Genomic DNA, 21,114 nt, shown 5'->3' on the forward strand with positions numbered 1-21,114 from the left:
AAACTAACAAAGATAATGTAGCAGAAGCAGTCTTCTGCATGGTTCTGATGTGAATACATTTCAGTTAGCACATTTTAAATACACAACACCAGTCCCCCAATAACACAGTTCAAATTTTCATTACCATGGGATATGGTATATTAACTATAATTGCTTAAAGTACAAATTTGCTCCTAGCTCTTCTGTACATTCATCACTAAGTAAATAACAGATGTGCATTAAGATCCATGACCAATCACATCACTTCCTCCTAAGCCTGTATGGTCACCTCGCACCTGTGATTTGGTTCACCCCCAGATAGCAAAGTATGCGGTTGCATTGCCTCCCTGTGTCCCAGTGATAAACCTGTGACATTTCACAGAAATGGTTAATCAAGAGTGAGTTAACTAACAAAGATGAAAGTGCACCAAAGTAACAAAAAGAGATAATGCTGCAAGTGAAACTTGAATCCAGTGTGAGTGGAGTTATAGAAGAAACAGCTGACCATGGAATGTTGACTCGGCTGCAGTGCGAACCCCTCTCTAGATATGCAGCCAAGGTCACTTAGTGAAGGTGAACTTAGTGACATTAATGGGGAAAGTCGCTGTGATGAAAAGGATGATTATGTCCCAGAGGAAGTGACTCCAGAAAAATACTTCACATTAAAGAAACTCTTGGAGATATTTCATGACATTGAACGTGCAAAGGATAAAATGTTGGAAGCTCATCCAGACTTGTAAAGGAATATAACAGTTTTGCCAAGGTGTAGAAAAGCTATATAGTAAGTTATATAATGAGAAGAAGGCAAGTACTGTTGAAACTTCTCTTGATACATTTTTACAAGGAAGTAAAATACTTTAATCCTCAATATTATTAGTGTTTTATTTATTTATTTTTAAGTATTTTAGTGTTTTAAATTATAGTTTATTCAAGGTTAGTTTTTACCATTTTCATTTCCCTATACATTTATAACTGGCTTTACAGAGTTTTCACAAAATTTTGTAAAGGCTGTGAAGTAATCGTACTTTTTTCCTATTGCTTATTAAGATCACTTTGCACGGCTTCAGCTTGCATAGTCAGTTTTATTGCCCCACACTGCCATGCAAGTGAGGGCTGCCTGTAGGTAATTATAGTGTGCAAATTAGCACTTATATATTTTGTCCCCATTTTGTAACCCTTGACTCTTCATCTGAATTTTAAACTGCTTAATTGCAGAAATAAGGGAAACCCTCTACTCCTTCTACATCATCTACTCCATCTTGCTTAACATTGAATATTTAGTGAATGCATAAATAGTATTTATTGGTATAAATTAGTTATTCCAATGTTGAATGATGGGGCTTTTATAAAGTCTGAAGTCATAATGATAAATATCAGTCCTTTCATTAGAGTGTAAGCTTTACCCATTTTATTTTCCACTGTTAGGGCAACAAAGTATGGCTCCCAGGTTGTATCCTACCAGCTTCAGGGTGCACTGGTCCTTTGGATAAGGATGCATATGGCGACCTATGGATTTGCTTTGTGCATAACCATATAATTCCCAGCCCTGCTGCCCACCCCTAGCATCTAGAACAATGCCTACCATACCAAAGCACATGATAAATATTTTTTAAATGAATTTAATTAATAATAACTATTACTAGGGCTGTGCACTGCACATTCCTTTGTGCCAGATGTCTTACATACATTGTCTTATTTTGTCCTTAGAACAATTCTATGGCCCCTGTTTTACAGATGAGAAGAGCTTGGCTCAGAGAGATTAAGTGACTCATCCAGCAAGGGCATGCTAGAGCTGGAATATGAATGCAGCGCTGTTTGATTCTAATGCGTCTCAGCCACTACACTGATAATAAACTGCCATCAGCGACACTGAATGATGTGTAAATGGATTAGAGGGAAAGAGGTGATGCAATTTAAAATCTCTTTAAATTCATTTCCTTTCTATCACAGGCTTATATTGACAAGGGGAGTATTTCTCATTAAATTTGTAGTTTCATAACCTTCCATTTATAATTTCCCTTAATATTTTTTTAAAAACAATTTTTAAACAAGGATCATAAACACTGTATTTCTTATAACACTAACTTAAAGCAGAAATGGCCCAAAATGATATTCTGATTATTTAGAACAGTCTTTATATTTATAAACCACATTATGAAGCTCTTGTGGTACATCAAAGAAGGTGTGTGTGTGTGTGTGTGTGTTTTTGTGTGTGTGACACCTCTTATATTTTAGAAAAGTTTTATGTTTGAAAAAATTATTTAATTTTCTCCTTTAGCATTTCCCCACACAAACACTTTATGGGTACGTCTTGGTGAATAAACTATTGAAGAAGTATTACTGTAGTCGCAGCACATCCGATCGGCCACAGCGGGCTTTTCATGGGAAGGCTCACGTAGCACATGAAACCTGAAGAGGCCATCATGGGCCACAGAGGTGGTGATGTAAATCCTCTATTGTTGGAGGGCTGTTATCACTGCCAACTTGGCAACCGCCCCGCTTCAAACCTGTTTTCTTTCTCTTTGTATGTAATAAAATATTCCTTCGACTACTCTTCTCCCCATCGAATATATGCAAATATGCTATTTGGTGGAAAGATTTAGTTTGAATTCACTGTTGGAGAGAATGGTTGCCCCCTAATTTCTCTGTCTGTCTGTCTGTCTGTCTGTCTGTCTGTCTCTGTCGCTCTCTGTTCCCTCTGTGTGTCTTGCTCTTTCTTGCTCACCAGCCCCACCTCCATCCCTTTATTCTCCCTAGATTTCTGTGCTAAAACTGCTTTTTAAAAATCAGGCTTTCACTCTTTGCTATTAGTTTTACTTTTAGACTTCTTGCTGTGTGCTTTTCACGATGCCCTTTCTGGTAGTTCATTTTGTCACTCTTCAAATCTTCACAGTTACCTTCCTTTCTCTTTAAACTAGAAGATCTACTACCTTCAACTGAATTTAGTACATGCTGAGGGTGGTACCTTGACCTGTGTTCGTGACCCGAAACAAACAAACCCGTCAGTGGTAGTCAGTTAGTGGGGGTCTTCTGTCGGCTTTCTCTCTCTGGGGCCTCGATCTCCTTGGGGTTATACTACATCACCTCTGTGCAGATTCAGTTGTTCAGTATTGAGTGTCGACATTGTGCCAGGTGTATAACTACAGAGGTGAACAGGACAAATAATCCTCTTATTTCATTGAGCTTATATTTTTGTTGGGAGGACATTAAACAAAATAGCAAATAAAGGAATAAGCCATATAACACTTGACAGATAAGAGCTATTACAGAGGAGGAAAAGCTTTTCGTTTGCTCTCTCATGTTGTGTAGCTGAGGCTGGGGCCTGCAAATTAAGCTAACAGACACATTTTATATGGTGTTAATATTTTTACATGGCATGGGGGGAGGGCTTTCATAGGAAAGAAGTTAAAATCCCAAAGAAGCAATTGTAGAGAAGTAACTAGAAAAGGGAAAGGAGTTTGGGCTTCTGGGGTGGTAAATTGAGGGAAAGTGACTGGAAGTGTACAGAGGAAACCGCTGGAAGATAACAGTCATTTTAATAAGATTTGTTTGTGCAGACTCATCTTGTCATCAATTCTCCATCTCCTGTGATAAGATTTTCTTCCTCCTGGGACCAGGAGGGAATCTTTTTTCACAGGAAATTTCTGCCCTGCTTTTAGGCAGTAAGGGGGAAGGGCAGAGAGCCCTTCCTACATCTGCAGTTTTTCCATTACCTTCAGCTCAAAATCAATATGCCAGAGCAGCAATTTGGGGTGTGCATGTTCCGTTCCCCTCACTGTGAAAGCAATAAATGGGTACTACAATGGGGTAGAGATGCACTACTCTAAATTGGGAGATTAGGGAAGGTTTTTCTTAGGAAATGATAGTTGCACTGAGAACTGAAAAGTGGTATCTTGGGCGATCAAGTCAAGATCTCAAGAAAGAAGTTTGCAGGCAGAAGGAACAGCGTTGCTACCCTGTGACAGTGTTGAGCCTGTCCTGCTGAAGAACAGAAAGGAGGCCAGAGGGGCAGAGATGGGGTGACCAGGGGTAAGCAAGGAGGAGGTGAGTTCAGGGAACAGTCAGGGCCTGGGTCCTGAGAAGCCTTTGTGGGCCAAAGGAAGGAATTTTGTTTTTTGTGTTTTTAATTTTTTTTTCTTTATTGACTTTTAGAGAGAGAGGAGGGGAGAGGGAGAGATAGAAACATCAATGAGAGAGAACATAGATTGGCCGCCTCCTGCATGACCCCCACTGGGGATTTGGCCCACAACCTGGGCATGTGCCCTGACCAGGAATCAAACCTGCGACCTCTTGGTGCATGGGTTGATGCTCAACCACTGAGCCACACTGGCCGGGTAGAAATTTCGGTTTTATTCCAAATGTAATGGAGACCCACTGGAGGACATAAACAGAAGAGTGACATAAACCGGTGTATTTCAAAAGCTCACTCAGAAAATGTGTGGAAAACAGATTTTAGGAAGAGGGGGGCGCGGGTAAATACAGGGAAGGTTTCTGGCTGGGAGGTATCTAGTTGGGAGGTGGATTAGAGTAGTTAGTCCAGGAGGGAGAAGATGATGGCTTGCACTAGGCGGTAGCAGTGGAGATGGAAAAACGTGTATAGATTTAGAATACATTTTGGAAATAGGACTTGTTGATCCAGTAGATGCATACAGAGAAAGGGGAAAGAAGAAAGGAAGGAAGGAAGGAAGGAAGGAAGGAAGGAAGGAAGGAAGGAAGGAAGGAAGGAAGGAAGGAAGGAGAAAGAAAGAGAGAGAGAGAGAGAGAGAGAAAGAAAGAAAGAAAGAAAGAAAGAAAGAAAGAAAGAAAGAAAGAAAGAAAGAAAGAAAGGGAAAGAAAAGAAAAACGGCTCTGAAGATTTTGGCTTGACCACTGCGGTATGTGTACTGAGACAGGGAAGAGCGGAGGAGGAGTGGGTGGGGGATGAGGAACGAAGGGTGATGTGTGCCCGTGTTCAGTGTGAGGTGCTTGTTAGACCTTCCAGAACAGAGGTGGAGAGCTTGGAGTTCAGAGGAAGTTGGCATCTTTTGACCCTAAATTAGGAGAGAAGTTTAAAGAGCAAGCAGTTTAAGAGAAATGATAACACATCTGTCTTGAACGTAGAATTATATCTTCATTGATTCACGTTTGGATCAACGGCTTCATTTTGGAAAGCAAACGGCTAGTGACAGCAGGTCGATATGAGAGGACACACTGGGTATTTGCTGTCAAATCAGCAGAGATAGTATTTTTTCAGAGCAGGCTTCTCAAAGTGTGCATCCCAGGATGTTCCAAACGATTTCCCAGTGGACTCTGCGGTTAGATGAACTGGATTTAAATCCCAACTCTCCATCTAACTAACTTTGCAACTGTGGCAAGTTATTTAAATCTCCACATCACTGTTTTCTTGTGTGTCCAATGGAGATAATATCGACCTCACAAGGTCGATTTCATCAGCAGCCTCTTTTGGCTTATGTGGATAGTAGGCTAAGGGAGACCTGAGAGCAGTAAAGGTTATATCTGTCCGTGACTCCCGGAGCTAGCCTAGACCTGACCTAGATTCGGAGTTGGCCTAAAAGGCGCTGGCTCGATATAGCACTACAGGAAGGTTCAGGTCCTGTTGCCTCCTCTGCTCTGAGATGTGCTATGAAGATAGTGAGGCCCAGCTGGCATCCTGGAGTGGATGATCATTTCACAAGCTCAGAGAAGGGTGTGCAGTTGATCCAATCTTAGCCTGGGGCTAGTAAGACTTGCCTTGAGAGAGACTGATGTCCCTGATGCAGTGGTTCTCAAATTTAAGTGTGCATCCGAATACCCTGGAGGGCTTATTCGAGCATAGATTGCTGGGTCCCGCTACCAGAATTTTAAATTCACCAGGTGTTGGATGAGGCCCAAGAATTTGCATTCTAACAAGTTTCCAGGTGCTGCTGATGCTCCGAGGACCACACTTTAAGGAAACCCCCTGCCCTCCCGCATCCTAGAGACTTGGGCAGACTGGGATGTCATGTTCTGTGCCTAGTACAGGCAGCAGTCATCTACATTGGTAACAATGCTAACAACAAATACAACATCCTCAGCCTGTGGGGAAAACTGCTCCTAAGTACCCTTCTCTCAGCTGCAGAGAAAAACTAACAACCCTGGCTTTCAACATCAATTGAAATTCGAATCACAGAAGAAATGAAGAATACAAAAAAGTAGGAAAGTGCCTTAAAAAGCACCTCCCCCTGAGCTATAGTCCAACCCAGGGCCGAGTCTTCCCAGATAGGACCCCTGCATCCATCCTCATTAGATTGCATGTAACCATAGAAATCGGGCCCAGGTCACAGGCTGGACCCAAACTACTACATCTTCCGTGCTCTCTCTAAAATGATACCCTTCCTTTGGAGCAGTGGTTCTCAACCTTCCTAATGCCATGACCCTTTAATACAGTTCCTCATGTTGTGGTGACCCCCAAACATAAAATTATTTTTGTTGCTACTTCATAACTGTAATTTTGCTACTATTATCTCTTAGGTGGCCCCTGTGAAAGGGTTGTTCGACCCCCAAAGGAATCGCGACCCACAGGTTGAGGACCGCTGCTTTGGAGATTTGTTTGGAATACCTTAAGAATTCCATCTGGGCCTTTTAATCGTACCACAGGCATTCAAAGTTGGCCCAGAGGGAAGAAAAGGCTTGGAGTTTCTCTTAGTCTTAGCCCTAAAAGACTATTTCATTTCTACTGTATAGACAACAAGAAGAAGGTACTTTTGTTCTTGAACACATTCTGAATTGTGTCCTTCTTCTCCCTGTTTTCTGAAGGAAAGTCATCGTGTAGGTTTGTTTTCTTTGCTTCCTCTACCCTAGATGTTCTGGTCAGAGCCCGTGTTGCTCTCCTCCAAGGTTTTCTTGATGTCTGACTGGCACCTAAATCTCCTTTCTCATTGTGCCACAATTTCCTTGACTTCCCCCCTCCCACACATCTCAACTGCTGGGCTTTCTCTGCTTTCTGGAATTCACGGTTTTATCGGTCGGGTCAAATGATGCTGCAATAACAAACCACCCTGACGCTTTTGTGGTTTACATCAAAAGTTGTTTTCCGATTTATTTCAATTTCTCATTCATGTTAATAGCAGGTCAGCTTCAGTTCTATTCCATGTCCTCTTAATTTGGGACTCAGACTGAAGAAGCAAGCTCTTCCTATGACATTGGTCACCTTATAGCAGAGAAAAGCAAGGGCAGAACCGTGCAATGGTTTTTAAAGCTTCTACTAGAAATGTCACATGTCCCTTCAACTCACATTCATAGTCAAAGCAGGTCAGAAAGCCAAACTTAATAATATTGCTGTGTGGGAGGTATAATCTTCTCTTAGTACAATCCCTTCTACAGTAGAGTCCTCCCCAATGGGAGGGGTCGGTAGGGAGGAGCTGGACTCATGTTTGATTTTGCAAACTGATAGAAATTGAATTCTAACTTCGGGCACCTAGGAAATCCAAGTGAGCAGTGATCTGCTCCTTTTGCAGCCTCCCTTTTTTCACTGCCCATTGTATTTATTTTCTCTCATCATTCAAGCCCTACTTGTCTTCTTTGGACTCTACCAGTGACCTAAAACCATCACTGGTTGAGAGATTGAGAAAAGGAAGAAAGAAGTGAAACAAGAAGAAAGAGGAAAAGAAGCTACTTTATTTAAGAACGTTAAACCAACATATTTCCATAGATTAGAACAAAACTATGCTCCTGAGAAAAGAATCATCTGCCCTGCTTGGCATTGACTAATGATACTACCAGTTGTCAGTGGCCATTTTTCATCACTGGCCATGTTTGTTGTGATGGTACACAGATTTGGAAACACTTTATGCACATTCTTGACTCCTTTGTGTTAGAAAGTATGAAGGGTGTGAGACTTGTTGGAAGAGCTAGTAAGAAGACATATGGCTACGATGGAAACAAAAGTGAAGAGAATAAACATTTTAAATGAGGAAAAAATGTGTGTAAGGGATGAATTGTTTCACAGAAGGAGTAGTTCTGCAGGACAAAAAGAATCAGGCAGCAATTGAAGAGCTGGGCTTTTGCAATCAAGAGTAATCAGCAAGAGATGAGGCGAAGCGATGAACAAAATGGAAAACCTGGCGCAGGAGTTAGAAGATCAGAATCAACACAGATGTCCTTTAGCCTGTGTTAATTCAGGAGAAGGCCAAGAGTTTGTTTGAGAACTTAAAGGCTAAATATGTTTGTGGTAGACCAAGGCCAGGCCGGCCTGCAAAATAAGTGGAAAACTCCTACACCCTGCCGCCCAGGTGTAGATAAGGCGAGATTGCCCCAGGCTGGGCACAGAAAGCATTTCAAGGTCTAGTGTCTGGACATTAGACTAAATGAAGCAGCTTGCTAAGTAACTATGTTTTGGCCTTATATGGTAGCATAAATTGTTTCTGGTTGCTAATGTGGCTGGAGGTGTGAAAGATAGTGAGCCCACACTTCTGGGCTCCCCTGACCTCCTAGACATCTCGCTTTCTTCAGGCTGCCAAGACAATCCAGTTTATGGTGTCTCTGTGAAAAACCAGAGGCAACAGCGAGCTGCATTTGACTTGCTTCATGTCTATCCTTGGCTCTGAACTACGCGCTGCTTTGAAAATGTATCAAAGCGCAGCATGTTTGAGCTGCAGTCGCTGTGTCCTTCTTGCCCATCCTCTTACCTAGACCAGACCCCATGTTTGGACTGCACAGGGCAAATGTGCTTCCAGGGAATCTCTTGTTAAAAGCCACGTGTGGTCCATTAGTTCAAGGCCCCGCCCCATCTGCACTGGCAAGTACAGGTGTCCCTCGCCACTTTGCGCTTCGACTTTCGCGGCTTCACTCTATCGCGTTTTTTTCAAATATATTCATTAAAAAGTTGATGGAAACAGTGAAAATGATACAGCACGTGCTCAGTTGTCTGAGTCAATTATACATCCCTGTATTGCAATTAAAATTAAAATTACTGTACGTATGGACTGTGGGCCTATGTATTTGAGCACGCCAGGAATCCTTCAACGCCAGGTGCAACCGCTAGAGCCTGGAACGAATTAACCACGTTAAACAAGGGGACTTTAGTAAGTGCAGATATTGTATCTCCTGAGGTCAAGGAATTACTGCCTCGGGAGGTTTTCAATAATCTATTTTGGTGGAGAAAATGCCCAATAGTACATGTGTCAGTAGAGAGAGGACAAGTGCATCTGATTTCAAAGTTTCAAGAACCATGTAACTCCTATTAGGTAGAAATGTGTTTATTTATTGTCAGCTTAAATTCCTCTTAGTCACGTTAGACAGTGCAATGGGACTCGAATTCCACCTGCTTGGCCTTTCCCTTGGAACATCTTTCCACGGGCACCTTTACAAACCCCAGGGCTCCTTGCAACACAGTATGAACAGCATTGTCCTACCTTATGTAATGTTAGTAAATTATAATCTCAAATGGGACACTTTTGAGTGTGAAAGGGAGCATGGTTGATAATTATGCCATGCAACAGACATACCGTAGGACTGTGCTGGAAAAACTGGGATTATATACATTTTCTAGATATCCTAATCCCAGAATTGCCTGCCTGTGGCTCCTTCCAAAGGGATATGGTTCCAGGCTCACCCTGAGCCCCTAGACTGGAGTGTGAGCACGTGAAACAAGGCTGGTAAGTAACCAGGGGCTGGTGACTCTGGGAGACCTTGATGAGACTTGGCTGGACATGAAAAGCCTGGTCAAGCAGATTCTCTCTTTCATGAATCAGAAATACTGACCAAAAGAAGCCAGGGTGGGAAGTGATTCTATTTTTTTCTCCACACTGTTAACATGTGGAACACACACTAGCACAGTCAGTAACATCTGTCATTACACTGCAATAATTCTCGACTGCTAGGGAGTGGGGAGGGGAAGCAGCTACATGAAAACTCTCCAGCAATGTCTGTTAAAACCACGAATGTACACATCCCTGACCAAGTAATTTCAAGTCTAAAAATTCATCCAACAGATATACTTGCACACTTGCAAAATGTTATAGGTAGGCTATTCATTGCAGTAGTGTTTTGCTAGCAAAATACTGGCCAAAAAAAACCCCTACCTAAATGTTGATCAATAGGGAAATTATTAAGTTATTAATAAGTATGTATCCATAAAGTATAAAAAAAATAAATGTACTAAATGGAATGACCTCCAAGATATGTTGAGTGAAAAAGCAAAGTACCAAAGAGTGTAATGTATAAAAAGGTGGGGCAGAGGAAAAGTGTGTGTGTTTTAACTTGTTGTTATTGTTTTTTTTTTTTAATCCTCACCTGAGGATATTGTTCCCCTGATTTTCAGATAGAGTGGGAGGGAGGGAGGAGGGAGGGAGGGAGAGAGAGAAGAGAGAGAGAGAGAGAGAGAGAGAGAGAGAGAGAGAGAGAAAGAGAAACACCCATGAGAGACACATCGATTGATCGGGCCGGGGATCAAACCACAACTGATGTATGTGCCCTAGACTGGAATCAAACCCAAGTCTCTTTAGTCCGAGGGCCGACGCTCTAACCTCTGAGCCAAATTGGCCGGGCTATTTTTACTTGTATATTCATAAAATAATAAGGATAATAAAGATTGACTCCAGGCACGGAAATTGGATGGTTGGGGCTGTGAATTGGAGAATTTTCACTGTATATTCTCTTATACTTGTTGAATTTTGAACGATATGAATTTATGACCTATTTTGAAAAATAGTAAATAAATTAAAGATCTGGGATACATGACAGCTCTTAGGTAGGATATATATATATATATATATATATATATATATATATTTATTTAATTTGCCTTGGAAATGTTAACCCTGCCCCTGCCAACAGAGCCACCTAGGATCCCTTAGGGTACGACGGACTCAGGAACATCGAAATTTGTGGACTGGCAGTTTTGGGATTGGGTGGAAAAGTCCTGACCAATGCATTCAGCAAACATGTGCTAAGCACTGTGGAGATTACCAACATTAAAAAATAACTTACAGTTGTACAAAAATATAAATATACTTAACAGTATTAAAATGTACACTTGAGCCCTGGCAGGTTTGGCTCAGTGGTTGGAGCGTCGGCCTGCGGTCCAGAGAGACCCGGGTTCGGTTCCTGCTAAGGGCGCATGCCTTGGCCCTGGTTGGTCGTGCAGGTGGCAGCCACTTGATGTGTCCCTTTCACGTCAATGTTTCTCTCTTCCTCTCTCTCCCTCCCACTTTATCTGAGCAAAGAATGGAAAAATGTCCTCAGGTGAGGATTAAAAAAATAAAAAAATAAAAAATAAAATGTACACTTTAAAATGATTAAGATAGAAAATGTTATGTTTTTCTTAGCACAATTTAAAAACAAAATAAAAAGAACAAAATTATATATGTGTGTGTGTGTGTGTGTGTGTGTATAAGTTTACTTAGAGCCTGGATATAATCCAATATTTTACCCTAGATGATGCTCCACAAACGTTTGATAGATGGTATAAAACTGGCAGAAGAGAGAATAAAAAGAGTAAGTTAAAATCTAAATGGAGTGAAATAATTGTTATGACAAAGGGATAAACCAAGTGCTGAACAGGAGTGGAGGAATGGCCTATTAACTGATGGAGAGGATCAAGGACACGTGCATTGCGATGGAGAACAAAATGAAGACTTTTGGATCTCATAGTTCTGGATCCATTCCTGGCTTGACTCTCTGGCTAAACGACTAAATTCCTCATTGCCCCCTTGTATCAGGGGTTGACATTATCCCTATTCAGGGCTACTGGCTACCGTAAATGAGGTGACTCAAATAAAGCACCTAGCAAGATGCTGAGCACATAGTGTGTGCTTTACATATATTGGTCCCCTAGTGAGATCCAATGAGAGTCTTGAGGGATGACTAGAAATTTGGAAAAAGTCTAAGAAAAAAGCATTTCAACTCAAAAGACGATTATAATTGGGTGAAGCAAGAGGTTTTCATAAAAACCATCAGAGGACTTCAGTAACCCTTGGATGTGGCTAAATGCCAGTGCAAAGACCTGGGTGTGTATTCTTTTGCATTTCTTCTTTCCTTTTGTTTCTACTCATTTTCTTCTTTTGACTTCTAATAGTTTTCCTTCAATCCTTTCTTCCTTTCTTTCCTCCTCCATTTTCCCCCCTCTTTTGCTTTTTTAAAAGTCCAGGACCTTTTCTTCCTAAAGACCATCATTATTTTCCCAGGTAATCCTAAAAAAGCAGTTTCATGGGAGTTAAGATCTGGAAGGAGCATGATTTCACATTTAAAGCAGGGAAGCCAGCCCGGCTGGTGTGGCTCAGTGGTTGAGTGTCAACCCATGCACCCGGTTCGATTCCTGGTCAGAGCACATGCCCAGGTTGTGGGCCAAATCCCCAGTGTGGGGCATGGAGGAGGTGGCCAGTCGATGTTCTCTTTCATTGATGTTTCTCTCTCTCTCTCCCTCTCCCTTCCTCTCTCTCTAAAAATCAATAAAGAACAACAACAACAAAAAATGAAAAACAACAACAAAAAAACAAGGAGGACAGAGTTACTGGCCCCACTGAGAAAAGGAATAAAGATAACATCCACTGTGTAGTGAGCGCCTGTTAGGTGATTCCTATGCAGTATTATGATTTGTTACAACTGCAAGGTACACATTAATCGCATTTTATAGGTAAAAAAATCAAAGAGGTTTAAGTGCCTAGACTTAGTGGAACCAGGATTTGAGCACAAGTCTCAGTTCAAAAACCATTGTCTTTCCTGTGTACTTTCTTCTACCCCAAATTCATTAGTTTTCCCTGGTCTCCCATCTCTAGCCACATAGCCATGCTTGCAGTCTTTAGTTCTGGAAGCGCCAGTCATGTTTAATAGAAGGAGTGATTGGGATAGGTCTTCTGTATAAATAAGAAAAATGACAATAGTATTACCCTCTATTGATTCTGAGAGTTTTTATTTAATACATGCCAAAGTTATCAACAGCTTATTAAAGTACACGAAAGACACAGGAATGCCTTTGATTCCGCCAGATTCTCATAATGATTAATCCTGAACCAGTGAATCCTCCTCCCCAAATTGTTTTGTTTTCAATGCCCAAGGTCATATAGCTGACCTCTTTCTGTTATTCCTTTTGCTTAAACCTACTTATGCAGTGAACAGAATTATCACCATTAAGCAGAAAAACATGGAGAGTCCATCCTCCACACTCAGGAGAAAAATGTATTGTTTTGAGAATTTAACTACTATTGTACATAGTTTATTCATTCGTTCTCTTAGCGACTTAAAGCAATTGTCAAGCCTGTCTGCTTTTAGGCTGGAGGCCTGCTTTAAATGCTGGTATGTATTCTTCGGTATTTCAAGTGTGATTTGTAGAACTTGAGAGTTTTTTAACTGAACTGTGAACATGTCTGAATACAACTATAATGGGAACAACTTCATGGGGAGTTTGTTTATAAGAGAAATTGTTCAAATATGATAGTGTACAATTGCTTGGTTACTCTTGGTTTTTAATTTTTATGAAATGCTTCTCTCTGGCCTATGATGTTCTGACATAAATTTACCATTGGTGTCTACATACACACATCCCCATTTCTCAGCCCAATTCTAAGATAAATTTTTGCCCTGTGGAAAGATATCTAAGATTTAAACGTTGAAAGAGGAGGGAAAATAATCATGGGGTTTTGCTAGATTACAGAATATTTATCATAGAAATGGCTTTAGAGAATATTTCTCCAAAGCTTTCATTTTTCAGATAAGGAAAATGAGACCCAGGGAGGCAAAGTTATATACCCAAGGTCACACAGCTGGATGGTCACAGATCAGGGCTGGAATCCATTTCTTCTGACTTTCAGGTTGAGACACGGTAGATTGATCAGAGGGAGCAAGCTTACAACCATCTGAGGAAACTGTGCCACTCTGAAACAATGTTCCCTTGCTCCTGGCCACCTTTTGCTCCCTCTTCAGTTTCCTTATCAAGTTCTTTTGGTTGAAACTTATAGCCAGACTATTCTTTGCCTTTTACCTGCCTTCAGCCTTTCTTTCATCCTTCCCAAGCTCTACTCTAATTCTTCCACGCACTGCTGCTCAAAATTCAAATAAGGTCAGTAAGTGAGGCAGTGTCTAACGCAAAAGGCTAACAGTAAAATTGCAGACAAAGCGGCAAGGGAGGATCTTATTTTTTTAATTATATTAATTAAGTAAGTAGGTAATGCTCATTGGGAGAGGAGAGGGCTTAGTTGGTAGAATGGTTCTCAGCCTTTAAAGATCCATCTATGCCACTGTCAACCACCTAACCATACAATCAAACCACTTTTGTATAAAGCCAGGCTGAAAATCCATAGTAAAAATGATAACTAGTATTTAAAGAATTGCCCTTTAAGCCTGTAAAACAACTTTTTTTCCCCCCCAGTTTTTTACAGTTTATAAAGTACTTGCACATCCATTTCCTCTGTGGGCCTCAAACAACCACGTGAGCTCAGTAAGGTAATCTGCGTTGTTATTCAGAGGAAAAACAGAGGTTCAAAGTTAGAGAGATTTACTCAGGGTAGACACAAATCTAGGTCTTCTAATTCTATAAATCCCATATTCTTTTCATTTCACCACTTTGTCTCCTAAAAAAAGCCCAACAGCAAACCTTGAGTTTTAGAAACTGGGGACATTGGGCCAAATCTGTTTAGAAGATGTGATGGTTAATTTTATGTGCCATCTGCAACAGGTCCAGGCTGCTGTGCAAGCTGTTCTGCTTCTTGGGCATGTGATCCCAGAAGGTTATGTTGATATTATTTCCAGACACTACTTCCTGGATGCTGTGGCAGGTGGGTCAGAACGTGAGGCACAGACATGCACACTGGATCGGACTTGGCTGTTTTTGCATGGTACAAATATGATAGTACACACTTGCTAATTTACTCTTTTTATACATACAGAGATTTTATTATTTATTTATTTATTTATTTATTTATTTATATCCTCACCTGAGGACATTTTTCCATTTTTTGTTCAGGTAGAGTGGGAGGGAGGGAGAGGAACAGAGAGAGAGAGAGAAAAACATCGACGTGAAAGGGAAACATCGAGTGGCTGCCACCCGCACGACCAGCCAGGGCCGGGGACAAACTGCAACTGAGGTACGTGCCCTTAGCGGGAACTGAACCTGGGTCTCTCGGGACCGTAGGCTGATGCTCTAACTGCTGAACCAAACTGGCCAGGGTGGTACAGAGATTTTATTGATGAGAAAGCTGATATCTGTGGGAAAGTGGGCTTCCTAATTAAAAATCCCAGTTTGAGACTTGTCTCCCTACTAACATGACCTGAAGAGTGCGTTTTTTAAAAAAATATTTTTTTCTTTATTAACTTTACAGAGAGGAAAGGAGAGAGAGAGAGAGAGAGAAACGTCAATGAGCAAGAACACTGATTGTCTGCCTCCTGCATGCCCTCCACTGGGGATTGAGCCCACAACCTGAGCATGTGCTCTGACTGGGAACTCTCAGTACATGGGTCAATGCTCAACCACTGAGCCACACTGGCGAGGCTGAAAAGTCCTCTTATGCTCTGTTCATCTTTGGGCCTGGAAGAGCAAAGAACAAACATTCTCATCCAGCAGCTCAGGCTTAAAAATAACTGAAGGGAAGGGGTTGGGTTACTCATGCACTGTTACTCTTTCCAAACTCACGTGTCACTTTATCTCCTCTTGGGCAGAGTAAATAAGGCAGCCAAAGGAGCCAGAATGACTACATTAATGGAATTCCATCCACGTGGAAGGAGACATCAGGAATGGAAAGACATGCCCCATATATAAAAAAAATCTAAGTTAGTGAAGGTTATATGACAACAGAGGTGAAACACTCAGGGCCTGGTCTGGAGTCAGTACTTGATTAATGGAAGCTCTTCTAATTAGAAATCCACAGACTCATTTCTGGCCCCAGCTCCTCCCTTAACTGTGTGATTCAGGACAAGAGATCACATCTGTCTTCTTGACTGTTCAATCCCCAGAACCAAGACGGGAGCCTTGTATAGCACTTGTAATAATATCAACAACAATAATGTTTTCTAATAAATTAATTATCCTCTGAATTTGTTTCCTCATCCATAAAATGAGGAATTTGATGTTGATGACATTTAAATTTCTTCCTCACGCTAATGACCTAATTCAATAATAGGACGACTCAGCAAGTCTGATAACAACTCTGTGTTTTTGGTTTTAAAAAAAGGCAAAAGGAGCCCTGGCTTGTTTGGCTCAGCGGTTAGAGCATCGGCCTGCGGTCCAGAGAGACCCGGGTTCGGTTCCCGCTAAGGGCATGTACCTTGGTTACGGTTTGTCCCCGGCCCTGGTTGGTAGTGTGGGTGGCAGCCACTCAATGTGTCCCTTTCACATGGATGTTTTTCTCTCTCTCTCTTTCCCTTCCACTCTATCTGAACAAAAAATGGAAAAATGTCCTTGGGTGAGGATAAAAAAAAAGGCAAAAGGATTTGCTGCCAGCATTGGCATTTAGTCTTTGTATAATGAAATCCAATATTCAGAAAAGGCAATTCATTTATAATAGTAACATAGCTATAATTTTCTAATAATGTTAGCATTAATTAATTTTTCTCTACTCCCCAGATGTCTTGGTCAATTTTAGTAATAGTGCAAGCAAGCATTCTCTTCCATTCCTAATAATTAAAAAAACAACAACTCTCATTTGGGGTGATAAAAAGCTTATCTCTATAAATCAAGTGTCAAAAGCTATGCTACTATAAGGTCTTCTCACTTTAAAAGTTTAGAATTTTACGGAACAAATCCAATGTTGCCAAGCAGTCAGATTACTGTTTCAGAAAATACTCTCTTCCTTGCCCACCAAGCTAAAAACAAAACCACTCTTCAATTGTTACCACATTAGAATGAGAAAGTAGGCTTAGGTGCTAGTATGACCAGGAGACAGAACTAGTAAATAGCTGAGCTTAGTTCTGAGCACTTTATAAAGGTGCCTTTGTATCTTATTATTATCTTATTGAGTGATTGGTGCTTATAACCAGATGCACCATCTTCTGCTATGAAGCTAGAAATATTTTCATGCGTCAGAAGAGGGCATGCACAAAATACAGAATTGAATTTTTTCATTAGAAAATATACAATTCTTTATTTACTTTTGAACAGATTTGCCAACAAAGGCAAATATCCTAAATCTGAAATGAACAGCCTCAAAAGGCACAGTGAAAAATACCCACATTAGCTGAATGATTTCAGCAACTCTAAAAACAAAGGTTCCTCAAGACTCAGATCTCCTTTGTGGCCTGCTGTTTCAGTTTGGAGTCTAAAAGACTATCTGTCTACTCTGTGTCTGACTTATTTTCCTGTCAGACAGGAACTGGAATTTGAACTTTGCTCTCCAAAAGCCAAAGGCCAACTAATTTAGAAGGAGACTCTCAAAATCAATGATGGTTTCTTCTAGTTTCATTAGGTCTGTCTAAGGTGATTAAAGGATTCGATTCTCAGATAACCATGATCCTTATTGCTATTTTTACAAATCACATTAATTTCTATACTTAGTTCTGATCACTTGTGGCATTCCTGGGGCAAGTCTGGATTCATGCAGCATTCCAACCCTGAAAGCCTTTTCAAATTTCCAGCAGAATACGATGCTGGTGAGTGATGATACCTTTATTGTAGTAGCCCCAAGGTGTGGAAGTTGTTTCCTGTAGTATAGACTCAGCCCGACCCTTCCACTTGTTGAGACATCTGCAAATACTTTTTTCATTTCAGAGGCATCTGACCACAGCTAGCCTCCCATCTGGATCACTTCCTTTTTCCTGATTGCTCATGCAAGGCATCAATAATCTAGGAAGGCATTTAGCAAGAGAGAAACTGGGAGGGCCTATGGATTAGAGTGGAGCAGTTAGAGGTTAGTTCTTATGGGTTTTCTCTCATACTCATTTACTAATTGATTCATTCAACCATCGTCATATATTGGGTGGTACTGGCAAGGCAAATAACAGCAAGCAGCAGTTCTGTCCTCAAACAGGAAACCATCTATTGCATGCTGCATTCATCATCTCTAGGTAGGAAACTGTGTTTTTCAGTTTATAGTAATATACTACATTTACCAAGTGTCTTCTATGTCTAAAGTTCCACAATTGCTTTAATTCTTATCTTTGATAGGTATAGGGTTTATGGAATATTTTACTTAATTTCTTTGTCTCCTCACCTTGAAACTACATACAATACAAAGCAATGCTCTCTAAAGGCTTTTGTAAGTAATAATTAATTAAGAAATACCATAGGAGCCCTGGCCAGTTTGGCTCAGCGGTTAGAGCGTCGGCCTGCGGTCCAGAGAGACCCGGGTTCGGTTCCCGCTAAGGGCGAGTACCTTGGTTGCAGTTTGTCCCCGGCCCTGGTTGGTCGTGCGGGTGGCAGCCACTCGATGTGTCCCTTCACGTCGATGTTTCTCTCTCTCTCTCCCTTCCTCTCTCTCCCTCCCACTCTATCTGTACAAAAAAAAAAAAAAATACCACAGGAATCTTTACTTAATAAGTGAAATAATAAATTGTATAGTGCAGAGTAATCATATCCCTTCATGTTTCATTTGCTTTAGGCTTATAAATTAAGCTACAAAACTAACTGCTTAACTATTGTTAGAAAGAGACTATATTTTAAAAAGTGTTAAGGCAGTTGCATCATTTTTATGCTCTTATATATTAATTTCAAGTTTTAAAAATATATTTATATTATGCACACATTTTAATGTTACATTTAAACTCTCATTTTATTATAATCAAATCATACAAAGATCTAATTAACTCTGTCTTGGGAGTTGTTGAGCAATAATTATACCTTCAAAGCACCAGTAGATTTAAGGTGTATATAGGGCGTGGCCCATCCACCTAGGATTTCAAAACCACATGGTTCTTCAGGTCCTGTTGGGGCTCATCTATTACACACCTCCCCTGCAGGAGTTTGGACTAATCAGGTCACTACATCCTGATATTGCAGTCTCTGTCACTGTTTGCAACATGACATAATGTTAACAGAACACAGGGAAGTTGGCAACAGGAAAAGGAAAATGCTTTACTATCCAAGGCCCCCATCCCCAGGGTTCAGCAGGACATATATAATACCCTATATCAAAGAATACAAATGAGCTTGGCCAAAGGGTTGAGCCATACTTTCTGACTTACCATGTTCTCTAGTTGCAATGCAATACTGTGGCAACTTGTTGTGAGTAGACAGTTCTTCCAAGTTTGCTAAAAGCAAAAAGGCAGGTCGTTGCTCTATCAGTACTTCTGTTCCTATGGTATTTTTTAATTAAATGCTTGCTGCAGAACATTTAATATGGCATAATGTCTTGGCTAGCCTTCATTTGTCTAGATATTAATTGGACATCTTAGAAACTGATAGGGATTGGTTCACTTCTTCCCCATCCCCCAATGTTCCCTGTCTTACTACTCATAACAAAGCAACAGGAAAAGACATCTCAAGGGTCAGTGGGAGCTAGTTGCCTGCAAACTCTGAAGAACAAAGAGAGCCACTGAAACCCTGTGATATTTTGTTCGAATTAGAAAAAGACATCTCTTCCTAAACTATATGTAAAATACATGACTTAGTATGTGAAGCTAGGGGCTGGAGTTCAATGCCTACCCAACTCCTCTGCAGGGCACCATCATACAGTCAACAAACTGCATAAGTGTATGGAGCCATGATTTAAAAAAAAAGGCACACATAGCCTTAAAATGATGGCAGAGGACATTAAGAAAGATGAGAGCAACTTTGATATGGCGAATGATGCAAAACAGTATTTTTTTTTTTTTTTGTATCCTCACCCGAGGGCATTTTTGCATGTATCCTCAGATAGAGCGGGAGGGACAGAGGCAGGAAGAGAGGGAGAAACATCCATGTGAGAGAGACACATCAACTGGTTGCCACCCACACAACCCCAACCAGGGCTGGGGACAAACTGCAACTGAGGTACGTGCCCTTAGCAGGAACCAAACCCGGGACTCTCTGGTCCACAGGCCAACACTCTAACCACTGAGCCAAACTGACCAGGGCCAGATAGTATTATTGTATAGTTTTCTTATTATTTTCTAAAAAGAAGAGACTGATTAAGGTTGGCATCTGCCTTCTGATTCAAGTTAAAATCACTTATCATTCTGGTGATTTTTTCTTTCCCTCTCAAGGGCTTTCTTGGAAAGACAGGAACCAAAGATGTACGTAAAGTATCACTATTCCTAAGGTGATCTGTATTTAAATAGAGACCAGAAATATTTAAATATTAAGTCAGTTTTGTCTGTTTACCAAACACAGAACAACGCCTGACACACAGTAGGTCGCTTAAAATGTTGATTGAGTAAATCTCTAATCCTAAACTTTCAGTCATTGAGCAATAGGAAATTACACCAAGGTCCCTCCCCTTCAAGATTCCACAGATCAAATCAGTAATTCATCATAAATTAGTTTTCTCCTTGGCATTTCATAGGCCAGAGGTCTCAGCTCTCATAAAATACCATCACCACACTACTCAAATACTGATTTTTTACAAACTTCCGTTGCAAATCATGAACTACTTGTCTACTGACAATGAAATGTCAATAAGCCAAACATTTTGTGGAAGGATGCAGCCTCCCATGCTGTATTTCAGTACTTGAGAGACTACAAACAAAAAAATTTGGTGGCACAGTTGTATTTAAACACTATTTTATACTTTTGCAATTTTATATATGGTTGTCATAACACTGGTGTATTATTGATAATAAATGAATATATCATCTTTCTCCAAAGATCTCAAAGCACCTTTGGTGAGTAAGGAACAGTCCTCCCCACACCTCTGGTGAAGTAGGTATGCTGTAAGCATTATTCTATTATACCAGGATCACACATGAGTCAGTAGTAGGGTTGGCATTACTCATGACACTTTAGTTCACAGCTCTAATCCATCAGAGGGTACTGCCTACACATTCACTCATTCCTCCTTTCATTCAAAATATTCATTAGATGCAGTTGGCTAGGCACTTAGGCTGTCTCTAGCTCCTTACTGAACTCCTCACATCAAATAAACATTACAATCTGTAAAAAAAATTCTCATAGCCCGGCAGGTGTGGCTCATTGGTTGAGTGTCAACCCCTACATCAAGAGGTCACTGGTTCTATTCCTGGTCAGGGCACATGCCCAGGTTGTGGGCCAAATCCCCAGTGGGGAGCCTGCAGGAGGCAGCCAATCCATGTTCCCTCTCATCCATGTTTCTATCTCTC

At 40.8% G+C, this 21,114-nt stretch overlaps 1 protein-coding gene across 1 annotated transcript in view; it reads left to right on the plus strand.

Annotated features, from left to right (window-relative positions):
* Positions 1–527: 527 nt before the first annotated feature.
* LEKR1 (leucine, glutamate and lysine rich 1) overlaps positions 528–21,114 on the plus strand; it is a 209,547-nt gene continuing 188,960 nt past the window's right edge. Inside the window, exons 1-4 of the mRNA XM_036243655.1 lie at positions 528–715; positions 5,080–5,173; positions 14,609–14,708; positions 17,420–17,514. Of these exons, the coding sequence (XP_036099548.1) occupies positions 528–715; positions 5,080–5,173; positions 14,609–14,708; positions 17,420–17,514 (477 nt within the window). The remainder of the gene's footprint in view (positions 716–5,079; positions 5,174–14,608; positions 14,709–17,419; positions 17,515–21,114) is intronic.

This window comes from Molossus molossus, unplaced genomic scaffold (assembly GCF_014108415.1).
Source record: "Molossus molossus isolate mMolMol1 unplaced genomic scaffold, mMolMol1.p scaffold_m16_p_5, whole genome shotgun sequence".
Taxonomy (NCBI): Eukaryota; Metazoa; Chordata; class Mammalia; order Chiroptera; family Molossidae; genus Molossus; species Molossus molossus.